The sequence below is a fragment of the Saprolegnia diclina genome (genome assembly GCF_000281045.1).
Source record: "Saprolegnia diclina VS20 unplaced genomic scaffold supercont1.2, whole genome shotgun sequence".
Classification (NCBI taxonomy): domain Eukaryota; phylum Oomycota; class Saprolegniomycetes; order Saprolegniales; family Saprolegniaceae; genus Saprolegnia; species Saprolegnia diclina.
This window is the reverse complement of record NW_008246069.1, coordinates 1,208,592-1,229,862: the sequence shown is the minus strand read 5'-3', so window position 1 is coordinate 1,229,862 and position 21,271 is coordinate 1,208,592. Positions and strand designations below refer to the sequence as shown.

Below are 21,271 nucleotides of genomic sequence, written 5' to 3'. Positions count from 1 at the left end.
GGAACGCAAGGCAACAACGCGAGCTGCGTTCTACGTACAAGTGCGACGCGTAGCTACTCGTTGCTTGTACAGCGTCCGACGGCGTGACGCACGATCTCGTGTCGCGTTGATGCGTGCAGCGAAGCGCGCCCGAAAGATCCGAGCCCAAGATCCACCGCGCAGTTTGCACCCATGTGATTGGCTACCGGGTGGCGAATGATTACCAATCGCAACCGCAAGGCTAAAAACACTCCATGGAAGCGGCACCAGTCGACGGGGTGGACCGTGCGCGAGCACCAATGCACTCCTTGACCTTGGACACGAGCCAGCGATTCTTGCAGTGTACACATTTTATGGGTAGCGCCTGCACGCGATGCGCGCCCACGATCCACACCTCGGCATCCAGGTTTAAAATGGCGTGTGTTTAGACCACACTATGGGACACATTCGATTTTTCGTCTGCCACGATCATGCAAGCGCCGCCTGGCGGGCCGCCACCGCCACCACCGTGGTTCTCTGCTGCGCGATCGGGCTCATATGCTCCGCCACCGCGCGCCTTTCGCCCGCCACCACCGCGCGCCTATGGCCCACCGCCGCTGCGTGCGTACGCTGCGCCACGATTTGTGGATCCGGACGCTGTCTGGGTCCAGCAGTTTGAGGCGCGCCAGGCGCGGACGCCGCCAGCACCACCCATGACTGTGCAGGACGTGCGCGAGAAGCTCGCGTGGGGCCTTCAGACCGTGCGCGAATGCAAACTCCTCCAGCAAGATCTCGCGCACTTGGCCGCGACATGGCCGCACGACGACGACCGCGCAACGACGCGCACCAAGCTGCAATGGGACCGACGCTGTGCGACGTTGGACAGCCACATGGAGAAGCTGCGCGCTTTTCACGCTTCGTTCTTTGAGGACAGCGACGCGTTTGCAGCGCACCGCCGGCTCGTCCAACGCGTGGCCAAGAAGACGGTACGTGTTTGGTGTCAACTCGCTCGTTACGACGGTATTGCAGAGGTACCGAAAAGCGCTGCGCCAGCGACGAAAGGCCGAAGCTATCATTGCAAAAGGGCTGCAACCCCCAAAGGCAGACGAGCTCGCGTTGCCAACCGAGTCGACAGTATGGTCCCTTGACGCAATATAATGTCTGATCAACGGCGCGTAGACGCCCATGGATCCAGCAACAACGACGGAGGATGCAGTGCCACAACCCTCCAACCAGCAGCAAATGAAGCATGAGGCCTTGAGCAAGCGGCTGCGACTGCTTCTGGAGCTCAAGAAGCAGCGGAGTGCCCAACTAACCGCCGACGATGTGGCCGCGCAAACCGAGGCCAGTGAGGTCCTCGCGGCACGAGACGCGCTCATGGCGGCGCGCAAACGCCCGCCACCACCACCACTTGCTGTGGATGAGCAGCAGAGTCCAGTGGCGCCAAAGACAATCGCGTTCCCTTTGCGAGCGGCCAAAATGACCATGGAAAGCCTCGTCGCTGTTCGGTACGTTGCTCCCACGGCGCGTGGAGACGCATGTGACGCTGCCATAGGTTTGCATGGGACGCCTTCTTGGTCTACGACGGCACGGGCACTCGCATTCCGCCGGTATTCCTGTCAACTCCTCGTTTCTCTAACACATCTTGATAGTACATGGTCGATCCGCCCGCCGAGCCCTCGGAAGGGTGGCAGCTTTACTACCACCAACAAGAGTCCACAGCGACAGCACTGTGATGGTCGACATGCTCACGCAACAACATTAACGATAATCGAGTGGCCCCACCTCTGTGCCGAGTTTTTTGCTGGGCTGCTTTTGGCAAGGCTACGACGGCCATTCTGCATGCTCGAGCTACAGAGCATAGCTACATCACCATCCCGCGACGACCAAAAGCCAGCTCCAGCATTGGCAATTCTGGCTATCATCCCAATCATCCGGATATAACGATTGTTTCCGGATATATGGGCAAGGTCACACACTTTTGATAAGGCCAGGGGGCTGCTTCATTTTTATCGTGGCCTACCCGCCCCCGACCCACACCATGTCGCAGCGATTGATTGTCCTAATGTAATTCAAACTAAAAAAGGTCTACCTACCCTACACTCCCCTGAAGAAAAAGACCCACCCCCACCCATACTAGTAGGTCTGGGTGGTCGTGACCTGGCAGCACCGAATTCCCGGCTTCCAAGCATGACCAAACGGATAGCGTCGGCGCGGTGGACCGTCCTGGACCTGGACGTCGTCCTCATTGCCATCGTGCGATGCACCACCGAAGCACGCGATGTCTTCGCCTTTCTCTCGGCGCTGCCGCCGTTACTCCTCGTGCCATCGCTGGCGGCGCTGCGCCAGCTGCTCACATCCGACACATCACGCCACCACTGGCCGCAACCATGCATTAGCACGGACTGGCGCGAGAGCGCTGCGCTTCTAGCGGCTGCGATGCCCACCTTCCACTCAGTGTCGCTCCATTGCGGGCTGCCCAACGCCGGACAGCATTCCGGCTGGCGGACGGTGGCGCCGCCGATAAGTGATTTCACTCAGCCTTACTGCGCGTTTGTGGCGCGGTGGGCTACCAAGGTAGAACGGCTCGTCGCCGATTTCAACAGTCGCTCCGAGTACGACGACGAGTACTTTCGGCTGCTACGAATGTGCACCAACCTCCGGCGCGTCGTCGTCTTTGGGAGTCCGTGTATGCTGGAAGCCGTGACGACAGAGACGCACTGCGTGTCCGAGCTCACCATCTTGAGCAACCGCGATTGGAATGACTCGGTCGTACGCAATCTCGCTCGATGGTTGGCGTCGGGCCACGCCGTGTACTTGCGGCTCAACAGCTGGGACGCGACCAGCGACGCGGGAATGGCGCGGGCGCTCGCCATGTCACCGACGCTGTCGCACCTCGTTCTCGAGGGCGCAACGGCCATTATCGCTGGCCTTGTCGCCAACGGTCTCGTCTTGCGCTACATCACGCATCTTGATCTCACGCCCGGTACCCACGTTGAGGCTCTCTTGCCACTCATCGATTTGAATCAGCTCACAACGCTCAAGCTACGTGCACGCGCCGGCGAACGACGCGACGTTAGCTATCTCTTACCGGCGCTGTCCCGCATGACGGCTCTCAACGAGCTTGAGCTCGTCAATGTCAGCATCAACGAGATGCCGGCGATACCTCCGCCGTTGGCTGTGCGCATCCAAGCTATCACGCTGGACCGCGTCACCTTTTCAATGGAGAGTCGCCGGGTGCTTCTGCATTGGGCCATGAGCTCGAGCCGTCTCCAACACCTCTCGTGGCCTAACAGCACCAGCGCCGAGCAAGGTTTCAATGGCGAATACCTTTGCACGTGCATTCTAGCCGGGGTGCACACCATCGACTTTGATTGGATGTTCAGCGCACGGGACGCCGCCGTCTTGGCGACTGCTATCCGCGGAGCGACGGCCCCACGCAGCGCAACGTTGCATATACATCAAAGCGCGTTTCGTCGACCCAGCGTCGAGTATCTTCGGCGCGCCTTGGCCACATGCTTTAATGTCCGCGTCGTGATCGCTGAGAGCGGCGACATGCTTCAGAGCCCAGTAGCCGCTTTACCAGACCCGTAGTAGCCTTCCAAAGCGACGTCAACGTCCATCGCGCCAGCCTCGTACTAGTACATCGCCATGGAAAAGCGCTGTGTGTATATAGTTGTCTCTTGCGTTGTGGACTTGTACGCTGTTCTACGGTCGGTGCCGTCTCCAGGGTGTAATGGCCCCCATATTCACCCTCCCACCGATGACCGATGTTTAGGTCGTCGAATGTCGACTGGGAAACTTTTTCATTGGGCTCGTTTGTTCGTTCCCACATTAATTTGTGCGGTTGTTGTCCTATCCAATCAAATACGCTGGCGTTGAATCCATTGCGTTACTTCTTCCAAATGCAGTCGCGATAGTCCAATTCACAAATCAAACATGCATGTTAAGTTAAAATACAACTCAATGGCCGCGCAAAAAGTCGGATGAGAAAAGGCTGCCGCTCTCGTCGTTGCGCGGCGGCATGCACTCGGAAAGCAGCGCCAAAAGCTCGGTCGCAGTCGGTCGCTGCGCCGGGTCAAACGCCAGACACCGCCGCGCGACGCGCGCAATCTTGTTTGGGCACTGGGCGCGAAAACGTGGGCGGAGCTCGCCGTTCACGACGAGCATCGCAATCCGCGTTCGCGCCAAAGTCAGCGTCGACCCCGGCTCCAAAAAGAGGTTGGCGTACGGAATTTCGGTCGTATCGAGCTCCGACATCATGACGCCAAACGAGTAAATGTCAGCCTTCTCCGTGTACCGCACGCCCTTCAACACTTCGGGGGCGATCCACGCCGCCGTGCCAATCTCGGCCGTCATCGTGAGGTCGTCGGCCCGGAACCGGCTCGTGCCAAAGTCGGTCAACTTGGCTTCGTAGTGCGCGCCCAAGAGCACATTGCGCGTCTTGAGATCGCGGTGGATCACGGGCGTCTCGAGGCCGTGGAGGTACGTGAGTGCACTCGCAATCGCTTTTGCCACGTCGAGCTTCGAGACGCCAAACTCGGGGCCCTTGACCATGCCCATGGTCGTCCGGCCCCGCATCGCATCGTGCTGCATCTTGGTGAACCAGGACGTGACCCACTTGTTCTTGAGGAGGAGACTCCACACGTCGCTGTACGGCATGTATTCCATGACGATCGTGATGTTGCGGACGTTGCTCCACGTGACGCCCTTGAAGCCGACAATGTGGGCATGACTCAACGACGAGTAGAGGCGGATTTCGTGCAAAAATTCGTCAATCGCGCGGGCGCTCGCCATGAAATTGGGCAGAAGTCGCTTCATGGCCACCTTCTCCTTCTTTCGGAGCGTGCCAAGGTACACGACGCCAAAGCCACCGCGGGCCAACACGACGTCGCGCTGGAGGTCCGTGACCGGGATGCGCACCTGCTGGAGCTGGTCGTCAAAGCGCGCGTCGTGCTGAAGCCGAGACGTTTCGACAACGTCGACTGGCATCGGGTCGTCGGTCTCGTGGTACCACCACTGGGTCGACTTCTTCTTGGCGCGACGAAGCCGGATGACCGCGAGAAGACTGAGGAGCACAAAGATAAAGACGCCGATGCCGACACCGACGACGGTCGAGAGCGACGCCGCCTTGTCGTTGCCGAGAATGCAAATACCAATGCGAGGAGTGATGTACTGGACACCAATGTGGCCGTGGCAGTCGGCGCCACCGAGGGTCGAACCGAGGACCGGCCGCATATCACTTGATCCTGCCCAGTTGGAGAGCTTTTGAAGAATCTCAAACTGTGACGCGTTGGCATAAATGGCCGTGATCGGGTTGCCAAACAAGCCCCTAAGCGATACGACGTGAGTGTTTCCGATACGTGGATCGTGGCAGAGCCACCACATCGAAACGCCGACCGTACAGGGTGGTTAGGGTGGCTGGAAAGTTGGCAATGATGGTCGAAATTGAGTTGTTTTCGAGCGTGATCTCCGTCATGCCTGGTGGCCAATGAATGTCCTTGATGGTGCTGATCGAGTTGTTGCTGGCACGCCTACGTAGTATCGTCGTTTAGAAAAGGGGGTGCTGTGGACGCGACGACATACAAGCGCTGGAGCGATGGCAACAAGACTCCTGTTGGCACCGACGTGAGCTTGGTGTAGCTCATGGTTCTATAGTACATATGAGTGTATTTCGCTGGAAGGAGGCGTGGGCGACGAACATTTCAACGAGCGACGGTGGCAACGGGCTCGCCTCAAACGCCGTTTCGGTAAGGGGGTTGCCACTGAGCCACCTACTTCTATTTCAAAAAAGGTAACCTCAACCACTCCAACGTACAATGTCGTGAGGCCCGACGCGTTGAGGTTGACGCGTGTCACTTGGTTGTTCCGGGCATCCCTACGCACACGTCGTAGCGTCGTCGATCGTGTCAGCACGCAACGTACAGCAGCAGCATGGCGCTGGCAAACGTAACGCTAAGATCGGTAATCTGATTGTCGGGCACGTATCTAGTAGACCATTGTACATGAGTCCCACCGCCTACTTACATAGTATTATCTGCGTACAGCGCGGCGGTCTCGAGTCGGATGCCTTCGCTGTCGCGGCGCAGCGACGTGTTGAGACGCGAGATGCCGAGGTTCGCAAGGACCCTAGTCATATTCGCACAGATAAGAAACGATAGGTGTGCCATGATCGTACGTGACGGGCGCTTGGTTGGGGAGGAACGCCACGTAGTCAATGTGCAGGGAGCCGGCCGTGACGGTGTTTTTGATGTTGCCGGTTTTTTCCCGAAAAATGGACGCCGTTGTCTTGTTGGCGCCGCGCCAGACAGTGCCGTTGGGATACACGACACACGAGCGCTGGTCGGGCTCGACGAAGCTCGGGTCGGGTCGGAAGGTGACGCCGTCACACTGCGTCGTGAACGTCGCCTCGGTCACATGTGCGATGCTGTTGGTCGCATTCCGCGCACCTAGGCGAATGTCGTCCGCGGCGGTGGCGGCGGCGATGAGCAGCAGCAGAGAGTGCGCCCACTGCATGCAAATGAAAGGTGGGCGCGATGGTATCGCGGTGGCGCCTGCGACAAGCCACGAATCGGCACCTGCTAAAGGCGGTGTCGCGCGCGCACGTCCCGTGACAAGCGGTGGCGCGTCTACGGGCGGCAATTTCAAAATCGACCAATCATCGATCGCCAAAGCGTTTGCTGGCGGTCACGGGACGGTGTTCGCGCACCGCAGCAGCTCCAGGTATCGCACTACTGCGCTGGCTCGGTGGCTGTACCTCCAAGCACCCACGGTTGATGATTATGGCTCCATGGGTTCCTTCATGAATAGCAAAAGGTGTGGTAGATGGCAGCGCATAAGCATTTTGCAGTGCATCTTGCAGCGCGCGTGGTGCTGGTAACGCGGCGCCACAAGCAGTGGCGCCACGAGGTTGGTCCGCCCTGCACGCATACTAACTACGACAACCAAAGATCAAGGAATGGTCAATTCCAACGCTACGCACGTTGGCATGACTGTTCACCAGTGTACGACCGATAGCACTGGTGGCAGTATAAATATTAGTTGCTCTACTGGTCGCGCTAGTACTCTAGTAGAGCCTCAAGTACTTTTGACTACTCTAGGACAAGGGTTGGATTCATTATATGCTCTTGTCTAGCGCTCTGGTCGAGATTGTCGTACAGGAGCTCCCCTAGTCCTAAACCAAGACGAGTATACCATGAAAACCAACTTCTATTACATTACGACATCGACGCGAAACGACAACCCTAGACCCCATCAAGCCTCGGCTCGACCGACTCGTGGCACGGCTCTAACACCGCATCAAAACTACCGTGCTTCTCGGGGTGGTACTGCCGCAGTAAGAGCGCCAGCTCGGCTGCTGTCGGCCGGAGCGCCGGGTCGTGGGCGAGGCACCGCTGGGCGATCGCTACGATACCGGACGGGCACGCGTCCGTAAACGTTGGCACCAAGTCGCCGGTCGCGACCAGCATCGCGATCCGCGCGCGGGCGAGTGCCAGCGTACAGCCAGGCTCCAAGTAGACGTTCGAGTACGGGACTTCAGCGGTGTCGAGCTCGGCCATGAGCACCCCAAATGAGTAAATGTCGGCCTTCTCCGTGTACCGGACACCCTTGAGAACCTCGGGGGCGATCCACGCCGACGTGCCAATCTCAGCCGTCATCGTGAGGTCGTCGACGCGGAGGCGGCTCGTGCCAAAGTCGGTCAACTTGGCTTCGTAGTGCGGTCCTAGGAGCACGTTGCGGGCTTTGATGTCGCGGTGGATCACGGGCGTCGGAAAGCTGTGCAGATACACCATCGCATCGACGACGTCACTGATGATGGCAAAGCGGGACGCGCCCGGGAGCGCGTGCACGCTCGAGTCGTTGGAGCTTGGCATCGTGACCACATACGACGCGTCGGCCGTCGACGACGACGCTGTGTGCCGTCTTGAGACAGAATTGATCGCGGTCGTCGCCTGACCTCCAGCGACCATAGCTTCAAACCACGACGTGACCACGTCCTTGTTGGCCTCGACCAGCGCCCACGCATCACCGTGCGGCATAAACTCGGTGACCATCGAGATGTTGGCGAGCGTCGACCACGCCATCCCGATGAACTGGACGACTTTGGGGTGCTGCAGCTGCGCGTAGAGCCGAATCTCGTGCATGAACTCATCGATCGCTTGCGGACTGTCGAGCACGGCCGGCAGCATGCGCTTCATCGCGACCGGCGTAGTCCGTCGGAGCGTAGCCTTGTAGACGACGCCAAAGCCGCCTTTGGCCAAGACGATATCGCGCTCGAGGTCGTCGACCGGGATGCGAAACTCTTGGAGCGCGTGGTCAAACCGCACGTCGTAGCCGAGGCGCGTCGAGTCGGCGATCGCGAAAAAGTGCGCGTCATCGTCGTACCACTTGCGCGCCGGCGGGTGGCACCGTCGCAAGACCGTGTACGCGACCGCGGCCGTGAGTGCAATCACCAGCAGTAGCAAGGCGGTGAGCAAGCCCCAGCTCACGCGTTCGGCAGCGGTGGCCGCCAAGACACTGGGCGTATCGGGTAAAATGCAGATCGGGTAGACACCAAAGAGCAACCGGGTCTCCTTGTGCCCGACACACGAGGCGTTGGTGAGGGTCGTGAAGAGCTTGGGAATATCGTAGCCGGGTATCGTCGCCGACTCGTTGACTTGCGAGAGGAGCTCGTACTGCGACTCGTTGGCGTAGAATGCCGTGAGGCGGTTGCCGGCAAACGACCTAAGCGAGCCGACTGCGTCAGGCACGATAGAATGGACAAGGCAACGTACAGGATGCGAAGCATGGGTGGGAAGTTTGAGACGACCTCGGTGAGCTTGTTGTCGTTGAGCACCCTATGCACCCCTTCAGCATCACAACAACGACAGAGGGCGTACAGGCTGCGAAGGGTCGAGGGCCACGCAACGCTGGCAATTGACGAAATGTTGTTGTAGCCCAGTGCACTAGACCAAACAGAGAGGGCGTGAGCATGCGGAGCGGCAGTGGTAACGACATACACGGCCGAAACGAGCGGTGGCAGCGGCGGCACAGCCGAGAGACTGTTGTTATCGAGCGCCCTAGACAACTTGTGTAAGCGTGAGAGACCTTAGAGACGCGCGCGTACAGCAAGCTCAGACTCGGTGGCAGGTTGACGCGGCCAAGGGCAAAGGCTGCATCCGTCAACACATTGTTGCGCATGTCGCTACAGACAAAAATGAGTTCTTAGTCATCGCAGCGTCGTCGTACAGAGAGATGAGGCTGGGGGATCGAATCGAAAGCGATGAAATCGAGTTGTTGGCGAGGTAGAGCTCCTGGAGGTTTTCGTTGAATGTCGTATTGATCTCGGTCAACTGGTTGTTCCAGAGATACCTACGCAGCATGAGTGTTGCGTCCCTCTATTGTGTATTAGGGAACGTACAAGGCCAGGACGCCGTTCGCGATGCGGGCGGTGAGGCTCCCGTCCAGCGACGTGTTGAGCGACCGAAGACCGACACCGTCGAGGACGCTACACCACATTAGAACTCGCGCCGACGTGTGCTGCAAAGGCCTACACGATGGGCGTTTTGGTGGGCAGCATCCCAAGCACGTCGATCTGCATGCCGCCGTAGATGGCGTTCTTGATGTTGCCCGTGCGGTTGACCTTTTCCTTCTCAAAGTAGAAGAGGTCGGTCTTGTTGGCGCCGCGCCACACAGTGCCGTTCGGGTAGTAGACGCAGGACGGCTGGTCGGGCAGCACAAAGTCGTCGTCGGTGCGGAAGCTCACGCCGGCACAGTCGGTCGTGAACGTCGAGGCGGCGACGCGGCGGCCGGGGCCGGACGCGAGGCGCGGGTCCGAGCCGAGATCGTAGGCTGCGATGGCCGCGACGAGTAGCAGGACGGCAAGCGCCGTCGTCCGAGGCCGCATGAGGTCGCGTTCGCTGTGGTTGGCCGCTGCACCGGTACTTACGCCTGCTGGGCGAGTGAGTTACCTTCACCGAGCCAGCGTGGGATCTGGTCAGCTGCTGCTCAGATGGCAGGGCCGTCGAGTGACACGAGACGACATCATTGCTTCGCATTGGTTGGCGCCTCGGGCCGTCATCCGTGAAAAACCAAGTCACGGAACCGCATGGACCGCCTGTCTACCAGGTGCGTTTCTCCCAGTGCAAAGTAAAAGACGCACCTGGTTCCAACCCATGCGTAAAAACACCCAACGCATTGGGGAATAGATGCAGTTGGCTGTCCCAGGCAAGGCTCTACGAAGCAAGAGACGCCGCTGCGATGCACGCCAAGAGTGAGAACCGATCTGTCCACAGTGGTTGGCGGCTACTCGTATCGCGGCCATGGACATGCGCAGTACAGTGTAGGGCGACAGGCGATAGTTGTGGGGTGTTTTTAGCCTCCCCGGCTGCAATCCGGTCGTGCCACCAGATGGTCGGCAGCAACGTCACTGAAGTGCACCTGAGTTTGGAATTAGGTGCACTTTGCACGTTGACAAGATCATCTCAGATTGCAGTGTGTTATCTTGACTGCGATCGCTTCTCGTCAAGCGCAGATATCTACTGGCCGCAGTAGGATGCTGTCGCTGCAACCAGCGATGCAACTGGCCCTCCTGGTTCTTTCAGTCGGCCCTCCGTAGCGTTCTGATCGTGTCGGCTTCGAAAAAAAGTACTACATCACAACAAGCTACTCCTTGCTGCTTTTTGAATCTTGCAGTAGCAAGGAACGACATCTTGTCCTGTCCTGTCCCAGCTTCCTCGCTGCTCACTAACTTGTAGCCGTCACATTAGATAAATAACATAAACTATCGTCTTCCTAGTCGTCGTCGACAGCGGCGAGAAGGAGTGCTAAGTGCGCTTGGTGGAGCAAGTGGCGCAGCTCGCGCGCTGTCGGGCGTTCGGACGGGTCGTGGGACAAGCATTTGCGAGCGACATAGACCACTTGACGCGGGCACGTCTCAGTGAACGTCGGCGAGAGCTCCCCGCTGGCGACGAGCATCGCGATCCGCGCCCGCGCCAGAGTCAACGTGCTGCCCGGCTCGAGATACACCTCCGAGTACGGCACGACACCCGTATCGAGCTCGGCCATGAGCACGCCAAAGGAGTAAATGTCGGCCTTCTCCGTGTACCGAACGCCCATCAAAACTTCGGGGGCGATCCACGCCGACGTGCCGATCTCAGCCGTCATCGTGAGCTCGTCGACGCGGAGGCGGCTCGTGCCAAAGTCGGTCAGCTTGGCTTCGTACTCGGGTCCCAACAGGATATTCCGGGCCTTGATGTCGCGGTGGATCACGGGCGTTGGAAAGCTGTGGAGGTACTCGAGCGCTTCAACCACGTCCCGTACAATCGAGAGCCGGGACGTGCCGAATCGCGGCTCCGTGTGCAGTGGCGCCGAGTCCAAAGCGGCTTCGCTGCCGTTGCTGCTCTGGGTCGACGCCGTGTGCTTGCGCAGGCGTCGGCTCGGTTTTTCGTCGCTCGGCTGCCGCATCGGCAGCAGCCACGACGTGACCACATCCTTGTTGGCCTCGACCAAGGTCCACGCATCACCGTGCGGCATGAACTCGGTGACCATCGAGATGTTGGCGAGCGTCGACCACGCCATCCCGATGAACTGGACGACTTTGGGGTGCTGCAGCTGCGCGTAGAGCTGAATCTCGTGCATAAATTCATCGATCGCTTGCGGACTGTCAAGCACGGTGGGCAGCATGCGCTTCATCGCGACCGGCGTAGTGTTGTGGAGCGTTGCCTTGTAGACGACACCAAAGCCGCCTTTGGCCAAGACGATATCGCGCTCGAGGTCGTCGACCGGGATGCGGTATTCTTTCAGCGCTTCGTCAAACCGCACGTCGTAGTAGAGCCGTGTCGAGTCGGCGATCGCAAAGAAATTGGTGTCGTCGTCGTACCACTTGGAGGCGGCCGCGCGCTGGCGCTTGTCGCGCTTCCGAACGCAGCAACAGACACCGGTGGCCGTGAGCACGACCGCCAGCGCGATCAAAAGAGCGACGACCGCGACGCTCAAGTGCATGCGGCCGTGGCCGTCGTCACCCTGCGTCACGCAGATCGGGTACTTGTTGAGGAGGAGCTCGACACGAAAGTGCCCGCGGCAGCCACTGGCCGAGATGGAGGTGAAGACAGGGTACACCTTGGTCTTGTTGCCGTAGCGATACGCAAGGTATTCATAGCTCGGCGGGAGTTGGGACTCGTTGAGGGTCGCGTTGAGGAGTGCAAACTGTGACGCGTTGGCGTAGAATGCCGAGATGTTGTTGCCGCCCAACCACCTTCACAGCAAGCATGAGGCACAAATTACCGTATTCGTCAGAAAAAAAGACCGTACAAAAACGACAAGGTTGGTGGAAAATTGGCGCGGACTTCGGTAATGCTATTGTTGTCAAGCAACCTAGTCACATTATAAACCATGGTGATATGACCAAGCACGTACAAGGTTGAGAGCATGGTCGGCCACTCGATGCCCTCGATCGACGTCAGCGACGTGTCGGTCAAACCACTACACGACTTTTCAGAAACAGCTAAAACCCAAAGACAGCGTACAGCGACGTCAGCGATGGCAACAAGATCTCTTTGGGCATCGCTCCAAGCGGGTTGTGGCGCAGCGAGCTACAAACTCACACATCAAAAGCAACTCGGTTGAGCCGCACGTACAGGTCAGTAACACTCAGTGGTATGGACGTCTTGTTGAAGCTTTGAAGCGTCAATGCGTTGTAGTCCAAGGCCCTAGAAACAAAAATGGGATCAGCAAAAGATCGAGCGCCAGCAAAGCCATACACTTTACGCAGACCGTCACCCCGGAGCTGCACAGTCGAGATATCGTTGCCAGTGAAGTAGAGTTCTTGGAGGGTGCGGCCCACGTTCATCGAAGCGTTGGTGAGGCTGTTGTTGGTCAAATACCTACACACTTCACGTTTAGAGTCGTGAGCGAGCGACGGGGCTGTCGTACAGCGAAATGACGCCGAGCGGCAAATTGTTCTTGTCCAGCGCCAGATTGTAGTTGACGTTTTCGAGGCCAACATTTTGGAATGCGCTACGATAGCGTGAGCATCTGACGACGAAGGACGATGGTACGTACACGACGGGCACATTGTTGGGCAGCACATCAAGGTAGGCAATGTCCATGCCGCCATAAATCGCATTCTTCAAGTTGCCGGTCGGGAAGATAGGCCCCGACGCTACTTGGAAGAGGTCGGTCTTGTTGGCGCCGCGCCACACCGTGCCGTTGGGATAGATGATGCACGAGGGCTGCTCGGGCACGACGTAGACACCGAGCTCGGGCGTAAACGATACATTCGGGCACTCGGTGGTGAAGGTCGAGACGTTGACGACGCGATTCGTAAAGCCGAGGAAGCGAGGGTCCAGCCGGGCGTCGTAGGCCCTCGCTGCTGTGGCGAGCAGCAGCGCAGCGTTGAGAACGAAGCGGCGACCCGATGGCATCGGCGGCGTTGCGGGACTGGTGCAAATCTGGTCGGCGCCTTTCTGTGGCGGCGTGACCGCCACCTGGCGTGTCCCAGCTGTTTGGGCCAATGGCCATTGGCCACAAAGGGTAAAGTGCCGTTTCGCACGCGTCACGGGACCGGTGACACGGGCGCCTGATTCGTTGACAGTCCCTCTCTTGGCGCGGCTTCGGTGGGCCTTTGTGCATGGCTCTGAATATAGGATCAACTGGACCGGTCATCGTATTCCTTTGCGATAACTTTGTGTTGACCACTCGTTGCTGCTGGAATGCAGCAGTCGCCAGCATTTCCAGCGCCTACTTGTCGAGAATCTCGTGCGCAAGTACACTGTACACGGCGACGAAGGAGAAGAAAGAAGCATCACTTGGTAATACTGTAGTGCAATGCAACCGGCGCTGGGTTCTTGGTGCGACGACGACGAACGATCGGCGAAGCGTGCGCCCAAACGAATCGTGCCACCGTCAAGTTTCGACCGTGACCTGGAAGCTTCTTCTTGGTGCGCCGACGGCAAATGGCTTCGATGTCTGATGTTACCAGCGTTCTTCGATGGTGTTCGGTACGAGGGTGTATGAGGTAGATGTACACAATATTGTCTATTGTGTCAAGTACATGTTTTCAAAGTGCAACTATCGCTTTCGGTACTGGACACACTGGAGCGCCCATAGCGCGAGAAGGCGAGCACACAGAATGCACAAGAGCGTCACGGCGAGGTTGCGCGTCCGGTCGTCGGTGCGCATGTCGTACACGTACGCGACAAAGTCGCGGACAGTCATTTCGTCGGACCCGATCGCGTGGCGCAGCGCCAACGGCGCGTCGTGGATGATACCACAGCCCACGGCGTTGCTGCTCGTGCACTGCCCGAACGCTTCGGCCGCCAAGAGGGCCATGACGTAATGCGGCGGCGTGATCGTAAAGAGCCATCGGAACCAGGTTGGAATCTGCGACGCGGGCGGCACAAAGCCGTAGAAGAGAAAGAAGATCGAGTTGAGGAGGATGCCGAGGAGGATCGCGGTCTCCGGCGTCGGGAGTACATACACCATGAGCTGGCCCATGTACACGTACAGCAGCAGCATGAGGCACACGTACACCATGTAGAGACCCATGGCCGATGCTGCAATGCCCACGAGCGGCGCAAAGATGACTGTAAAGAGCACCGCCGTCGCCATCGCGTACGGCACTTCAACAAGCGTCGACCCGACAAAGTACGCCAAGGGCGCATACGTGTGGGCGGCGCGCTCGCGGTAGTAGCTGCGCCGTGCGTCCGACGCGAGCGGGATCGCGCTGTTGAAGTTGATGTAGCCCATGTACGTCGTCGTGATGTACACCATGCCGACGGCGGCCGTCGCCCCCGTGTACGTCTCGTAGCGCACGTCGGCGAAGACGAGGGCAAAGAGGAGGGCGAGGCCGATTGCAATGTACAACCGCGTCCGGAGACTCTCGGGCGTGCGCCAATAGACGCGAAAGAACCGCAGCGTCAAGAGGTAGCACTGCGTCAACAGCGGCGCGCCGGTGGACGGTGCTGGCAGACCCGAGACGGCAGTTGATGCAAGGTCCGCCACAAGGGCATCGTGTTCCTTGGACTTGAGAAACTGGTCAGCGTACTCGATGCGGTCGTCGGCGAGGACATCGAGCATCCACGTGGCTGGGTTGACGTCAACTGATGGCGTCTTGTGCCACGTACTAAAGTACGACAGCAAATGCGCACTCTGGGGGCCGAGGGCCCCGAAAAAGGCGGTGTTGCCATGTTGCAGCAACAGAAGCGCGTCAAACATGGAAAAGACCTCAGCCGACGGCTGGTGGATCGTGCAAACGACCGTGCGACCGGTCGACGCGACGTGGCGGACACCGTCCATGACGATCTTGGCCGACCGCGCGTCCAGACCCGACGTCGGTTCGTCCAAAAACAATATCGTCGGTGCTGCTGCGAGCTCGACGCCGATCGTGAGCCGCTTCATTTGCTCGACCGACGCCCCGCGGATCAACCGATCGGCGAGGCTCTCCATGTCGAGAAGCGCCAAGCACGCATCCGCAAACGCCATCTTTTCGGTTGCCGGCACCTCGCTCGGTTGCCGCAAGAGCGCGCTAAAGTGCAGTGCTTCCCGGAACGTGGCAGCGTCGCAGTGCACGTCGTCTTGCTCGCAGTAGCCGGCGTACCGCGCAACACTGTGTGTTGGCACCCCGTTGACGGTGATACAGCCCGTGATTGAGCCCGAGGTTTTGCGACCGGCAAGCACGTCGAGCAGCGTCGTCTTGCCGGCGCCGGACGGACCCATGAGCGCCGTGATCGTCCCCGGCAGTGCGTAGCCGCTGACGTTGTGCAAGAGCTGCACACCGCCCCGAATCGAGTACGAAATGTCTTGGAACGCCAGTGTCATGGGTGTTTGCACCGGCGCCGCGTGCAGAGGTGCGTGGACGTTGAGGGTTGTGTGGACCGGCGTCGCCGGCGCCTCGGTGTAGTCGTCCGTCGTCGACACACCACTGACGACAGTGTGGTTTTGGCCGTCGCTGTATTCGATGTACGTCAGCGCAAGGATCGTCGCGCCGACGTAGGCAAGGTAGCTCCCGAAAAGAAAGAGAACGCCGTACCCGACCCACGCAGCGTCATGTGGGAGGCCGAGCGTCTCCAGTTGCGCGTGCCCAAACGACGTCGCGCCGGTCGCTTCGCAATAGTTGATGCCGTTGTGCTCGCACTGCGCGTACTTGGCTGCTGTGTACTCGCCGACTGTGATCGCGCGCGTGCACCACGCCAACGGGTTGAGCCAGTAGATCCAGCTCAAAAAGGCCGGCAGCGACTGCAGCGGGACGATGAAGCCCGCAAAGACGACCGTAACGAGGATCGTGATGAGCGCCATCGGGTCCGCAATGTACAAGCTCGGTGCGATCGCGCCAATCAAGCCAAACCACGCACCAAACGTAACGTTGGTGAGCAACAGCAGCAGGATAAAGAGCACAAACGCCGACGCCGACGCTGCAAACCCCGCGAGCCAGTAGACGAGGCTGCCGCAGATGAGCGTCTCCAGAACCGCAAATGGCACGGGCGCCAGTGCCTGCGCAACCACGAACGTCAACGGTGTGAAGAATCGACTGCGCTTGTGCTTGTAGTACGTCGACCGAGCGAGCAAGATCGACGGCAGCGTCGCAATTTGCCCAAGTGCGAGAAAAATCGACGTTGAAAAGACGACGCCCATCAGCGTCGCTGGCGTCGCCGGGTCGACGTCGTAGAACGTCGTGGCGTACATGACGCCAATGACAACCACAGTCACAAGCCGACTGTGCACAAAGCTCGTGTTGCGGAGGAAGATACGCAGCTGCCGCGTCAAGAGCGCTCGATACGGCGACGTCACCGTCAGTGTTTGCGACGGCACGATAGAGGTCGCTGCGGGTTGCGACGGCGCGTACAGTAGCGAAGCTCGGAACGCCGACGCGAGCGACGCACCGTCCTGGGGCACATTTGGTCGGTTGCAGTAGGCGGTCATTTGCGGCGCGCCCAAGTCGAGGAGAAAATCAGCGAGGTCGCGCTCGGGCGGGCACACGAGACCGATCGAGTCAAAGTACGCTTCACAGTCGACAACCGGGCCGTGGTAGAGTACATGGCCACCATGGAGCAACAAGATCGAGTCGAAGAGATCGACAACGGGCGGCGTCGGCTGCAAAAGCGACACGACGACAGTTTTCTTGGATGCAACCGCAACCTCCTTGAGTAGCGTCACGAGCCGGTGCGTCGTCGCGCTGTCGAGACCGGTGCTGATCTCGTCCAAGCACACAATGGGGGCGTCACCGAACGCCATTTCACCAAAGGTGACGCGCTTGCGCTCGCCGCCCGAGAGCTCGCAGATTTTTGTGTCGGCGCAGGTGCCGAGGCCGAGCGCATCGACGACGGCCATCGTGTCGATCGGCGCGGCGCCGCAAGCTGCTGCAAACGCGAGCGTCTCGGTGACCGTGAGCGACTCGTAGTGGTCGTCGCGCTGACCGACGTACGCTGCACTGGCCGCCGCATCGGGCATCGCGACACCGTTGTACGTGATGGGACCGTCGATGTGCACGTGCGTGAGGCGGCCGCTCAGAAGCTTCAAGAGCGACGACTTGCCCGCGCCTGGCTGGCCCAAGAGTAGCGTCATCGAGCCCGATGCAAAGGTGCCGCTCATTGGATGCAAGATCGGTCGACGCGCCGAGGGACTGTCGCCCATGATCGCCTTGACCCGCGACCGAAGCGGCACTGGCGCCGACACGGCCACGGCCGCCAGATGAACCGCCAGACCCGAAGCTGTCGTGGCTGCTTGATGTTCGCTTACCATTGAGATGGAGAAATCAATTGTGGTGGAGTGAAGGCCATGCCAAATTGGTCCGACGTTGCCTTATCCAAGATCGCTAGCCCAAATGTAGTTTGTATCGCGGTTTGTATGGTATAATCACACCAAGTGATTCTACTCAGCTTGGAACACCTGCTGGCCAAGGTGGGACAGACACTCTGACGCTGCAAACGACGAGATATTATTCCTTGGACATTGATGAGTACAGTAGTAACTTGGTGATAAGCAAGTGCGCACGACACATTAGACACGACGAATGCCGTCCTATCGCACTGCTTGAGTGGTCGAGATACTACTATATGTTGCCCTACCCCTTTCGGGACCATCACTTTGGACATGACGCTCGACGATGACGAATTCATTCGTAAAAAACCTTCGTACGACTAGTATTGGCTGCTCTTAAATCGAAGGAGTATACTGGTAAGTACACATTTCAAGTCATTTCAGTCGCACGAACGGGGCGGGCCCGTGTCGTGGTAGGGGCAAGATGATGATGTCCCATCAGAGCAAGTAAATTAAATAGCACCGGCACACTAGTTGGTGCCGAGGAGTTGACGCAAGTGGTATTGCTGTAGCAGCTTGGCCACGTCGGTCGCTGACGGCCGGTCGTCCGGATTGTGCGCAAGGCATTGCATCCCGATCGCGACGATACCCGGGGGGCACTCGGCTGTGAACTCCGGCACCAAGTCGCCGCTCGCTACCAACATCGCGATCCGCGCGCGGGCAAGCGCCAGCGTACAGCCGGGTTCCATGTACACCTTGGCGTACGGCACTTGGACCGTGTCGAGCTCGGTCATCATCACCCCAAAGGAGTACATGTCGGCCTTCTCCGTGTACCGGACACCCTTGAGAACCTCGGGGGCGATCCACGCCGACGTGCCGATCTCGGCCGTCATCGTGAGCTCGTCGACGCGGAGGCGGCTCGTGCCAAAGTCGGTCAACTTGGCTTCGTAGTGCGGCCCGAGGAGCACGTTGCGGGCTTTGATGTCGCGGTGGATCACGGGCGTCGGAAAGCTGTGCAGATACACCATCGCGTCGACGACGTCGGTGAGAATACTCAGGCGGGAGACGCCAGCCGCGATCGCAGGCACCGACGGCGGGCCCGTATGGCCACGACGGTCGTCGACGGTCGGGAGCTCAGTCGTCGCCGAGTTGCTGTTAGGTGCCGTCGACGGTGTCCCTAGCGACGCTTTGGCGGCCAAAATTGGGTCGCGCTGCAAGCGTTCGTGCCACGACCGATTCTTCCCATTGGCTTCCAGAAGACTCCACACGTCGCCAAACGGCATGAACTCGGTGACCATCGAGATGTTGTACAGTGTCGTCCACGTGATCCCGATGAACTGGACAATCTTGGGGTGGCTCAGGTGCGCGTAGAGCCGGATCTCGTTCATAAACTCTTCGATCGCATCGGCGCTGTCGATAAAGTGAGGCAGCATGCGCTTCATCGCGACGGGCGTCGTGCCGCGCAGGGTGCCATAGTACACAACGCCAAAGCCGCCGCGCGCAATCACGACGTGACGGTCCAGGTCCTTGACCGTGATCCGGTACGGCGCGAGGTAGTCGTCAAAGCGCACGTCGTACGTCAAGCGCGCGCTCTCGACGACATGGTAGTAAGCAGCAGCGTCGCCCGACTCTTCGTACCACTGCGGCTTGTTGGCCGCGGACGAGGCGAGCAGCGACGCATTTTGCTGGAGGAGCTCGGCCTGGCGCTTGGCTTGGGCGCGACTCCGCCACACGAGGTACACGATGATGCCGAGAGCGACAAGAGCGACGGCCGCGATCGCCCCGATCCACGTGCCAACGTTGATGACCGGCTTGATCGCTGGCACGATCGTGTCGGCGACGACGCAGATGGGAAATGACTGCGTCCGACCATTGGTCGTGTGCTCGATGTACTCGGTGCGGAGCACGCGGCTCTCGTTACAGCGATAGTGCGGTAGCTCGAGAAGCAGCGGGAGCCGGACGGTTGTGTTGCGAAGGAGCGCGAGCTGCGAGGCGTTGGCATAAATGGCCTGGAGATTGGCATTCGTTTGCAAATCCCTACACCACAAATACGTCGAAACCCCGGATAATGGACCTCTCCAACGTACAAAAAGCGCAGAGTCGACGGAAAACTGGCCTCGAGCACCGTCAAGCTCGTGTTGCGGAGGGACCTGCAGGTCATGCTTGTCGTAAATACGACGATACCAAATAGGACGACATACAGCTGGACCAAGAGCGGCGGCCACGCTACACTGGGTGGCAAGCTCCCGAGCGGATTCGAGTTGAGTAGTCTAAAGCTCATGGGTGAGTGTGAGCGCTGGGTGAGCGACGACGTACAGCGTCTGGAGCACCGGCAGCTTTTGCAGCACTTGCACCGGGAAGGCGCGCAAGGCGTTCAGTCCAAGAGCCCTACCCACGGGATTGAGCCGCTGTATCATTTCAATTTTGCTCGTTGTACAAGGTAGTGAGTGTGTTGGGGTACGTCATGGCGTTGAGCAGTCTCTCGTTCGTCAGCGCATTGCCCGCGAGGTCTCTATGCGTCCTCGCAGCATGAGCTTTAGCCCAAAGTCTCTCGATGTACAAGTCCTGGAGCTTGGGATGGTAGCCTTGGGCAATGTTGACGTACTCAAGGGCATTGTACGACAAGTCCCTACGTTTGCACGCGTCGAAACCACAGTGGAGAGGCTGCGGAGTCCTACAGGGAGAGCAGCGCTTCGGGCACGGTCGCGTCAAACCTCCGGAGCGCATTGCCGCTGAAGCTGAGCGACGTCACGGCGAGTGGCGTGCCGTTGCGGTCTGTCCTTAACGAGTTACTGACGCCAGTGAGCCCGAGGTCGGCGAGCACGCTAGTATACAAGAGGCGGCATAAGCACGAAGAAGGTACCGGTCGATAGACAAGCGTACATGCCCTGCACGCTGTTGGGCAAGTCGCGGACGTACTCGACGCGGACGCCGCCAGCAAGGACGTTCTTGACTACACCGGCCTGCGCTTGGTACATCGCAGGTGCTGTCGGGTCGATCGTCGTGAGGTTTGCACCGCGTACGACGCGGCCGTCCGGGAGCCAGACGCACGACGCCATCGCGCCCGGCGTAAAGTTGCCGGCGGTCGCCTGTCGACAGTCGGCGCTGGCGCACTCGGTTGTGAACGTCGGGACGGCGACAACGACCGGTGGTCCGATCACAGCGCACTCCATCTTCGTCGAGCGAAAACGGAAAAGTGCAAAAGCAACTTGCATCATCAGCGCGCCAGGTGGCACTCGACGTGGCGCCCGGCCTACGTTACGCATGGGTGGCGACCAGTGTGGCGGTCAAGTGACAGCGAAACACCACCACCGCGCCGACTGCAGCCAGGACGCAGCTGGCAGGAAGTGCCGCGTTCCGTGACCGCGGCGCCGGCTCCTCCGCGTCTGGCTCGTTTTCCCATGCGGCCAAGATGCCGCCATCGCCTCTGCGAAAAAAGGTCGGGCGGCGCTGCTGTGATGTTCAGAAACTGACATGACCGACTTGACACGACGAGCGACGATGTCACTCGACGCGTCAGGAGAGTGGCCGGCCAAGGGCGGTGCTGAAGCCAGTCTGCTCGCCCAAGCTACTCGAG

General features: G+C 59.4%; 7 protein-coding genes across 7 annotated transcripts; 2 read left to right on the top strand and 5 right to left on the bottom strand.

Moving 5' to 3' along the window:
• Window positions 1-403: 403 nt before the first annotated feature.
• Window positions 404-2,055, top strand: SDRG_01026 (hypothetical protein). The gene is made up of 5 exons (XM_008606534.1): window positions 404-944; window positions 988-1,092; window positions 1,138-1,466; window positions 1,514-1,568; window positions 1,611-2,055. Exons 1-5 carry the CDS (start codon window positions 450-452, stop codon window positions 1,692-1,694), a joined length of 1,068 nt encoding a protein of 355 aa, XP_008604756.1. The 5' UTR covers window positions 404-449; the 3' UTR covers window positions 1,695-2,055.
• An 80-nt stretch (window positions 2,056-2,135) lies between these two features.
• SDRG_01025 (hypothetical protein) lies at window positions 2,136-3,653 on the top strand. Its single transcript, XM_008606533.1, has one exon. The coding sequence runs from the start codon at window positions 2,149-2,151 to the stop codon at window positions 3,550-3,552; it is 1,404 nt and encodes a 467-aa protein (XP_008604755.1). The 5' UTR covers window positions 2,136-2,148; the 3' UTR covers window positions 3,553-3,653.
• Window positions 3,654-3,883: 230 nt separating this feature from the next.
• On the bottom strand, window positions 3,884-6,535 carry SDRG_01024 (TKL protein kinase). Its single transcript, XM_008606532.1, has 8 exons — window positions 6,137-6,535; window positions 6,004-6,087; window positions 5,884-5,946; window positions 5,777-5,836; window positions 5,661-5,732; window positions 5,545-5,610; window positions 5,364-5,492; window positions 3,884-5,290 (listed from the first exon to the last, which is right to left on the bottom strand). Exons 1-8 carry the CDS (start codon window positions 6,472-6,474, stop codon window positions 3,922-3,924), a joined length of 2,181 nt encoding a protein of 726 aa, XP_008604754.1. The 5' UTR covers window positions 6,475-6,535; the 3' UTR covers window positions 3,884-3,921.
• Window positions 6,536-7,147: 612 nt separating this feature from the next.
• SDRG_01023 (TKL protein kinase) lies at window positions 7,148-10,014 on the bottom strand. The gene is made up of 8 exons (XM_008606531.1): window positions 9,492-10,014; window positions 9,359-9,445; window positions 9,187-9,309; window positions 9,065-9,142; window positions 8,958-9,017; window positions 8,838-8,903; window positions 8,733-8,795; window positions 7,148-8,682 (listed from the first exon to the last, which is right to left on the bottom strand). Exons 1-8 carry the CDS (start codon window positions 9,842-9,844, stop codon window positions 7,203-7,205), a joined length of 2,310 nt encoding a protein of 769 aa, XP_008604753.1. The 5' UTR covers window positions 9,845-10,014; the 3' UTR covers window positions 7,148-7,202.
• A 660-nt stretch (window positions 10,015-10,674) lies between these two features.
• SDRG_01022 (TKL protein kinase) lies at window positions 10,675-13,391 on the bottom strand. The gene is made up of 8 exons (XM_008606530.1): window positions 13,000-13,391; window positions 12,871-12,954; window positions 12,699-12,821; window positions 12,576-12,647; window positions 12,465-12,530; window positions 12,355-12,420; window positions 12,250-12,312; window positions 10,675-12,193 (listed from the first exon to the last, which is right to left on the bottom strand). Exons 1-8 carry the CDS (start codon window positions 13,359-13,361, stop codon window positions 10,732-10,734), a joined length of 2,298 nt encoding a protein of 765 aa, XP_008604752.1. The 5' UTR covers window positions 13,362-13,391; the 3' UTR covers window positions 10,675-10,731.
• A 616-nt stretch (window positions 13,392-14,007) lies between these two features.
• On the bottom strand, window positions 14,008-17,680 carry SDRG_01021 (hypothetical protein; the record flags this gene model as incomplete). The annotated part of the gene is made up of 1 exon (XM_008606529.1): window positions 14,008-17,680. The coding sequence occupies exon 1, from the start codon at window positions 17,674-17,676 to the stop codon at window positions 14,008-14,010; it is 3,669 nt and encodes a 1,222-aa protein (XP_008604751.1). The 5' UTR covers window positions 17,677-17,680.
• A 448-nt stretch (window positions 17,681-18,128) lies between these two features.
• On the bottom strand, window positions 18,129-20,875 carry SDRG_01020 (TKL protein kinase). Its single transcript, XM_008606528.1, has 8 exons — window positions 20,578-20,875; window positions 20,373-20,519; window positions 20,255-20,323; window positions 20,132-20,206; window positions 20,011-20,082; window positions 19,896-19,964; window positions 19,782-19,844; window positions 18,129-19,731 (listed from the first exon to the last, which is right to left on the bottom strand). The coding sequence occupies exons 1-8, from the start codon at window positions 20,865-20,867 to the stop codon at window positions 18,225-18,227; spliced, it is 2,292 nt and encodes a 763-aa protein (XP_008604750.1). The 5' UTR covers window positions 20,868-20,875; the 3' UTR covers window positions 18,129-18,224.
• Window positions 20,876-21,271: the final 396 nt, after the last annotated feature.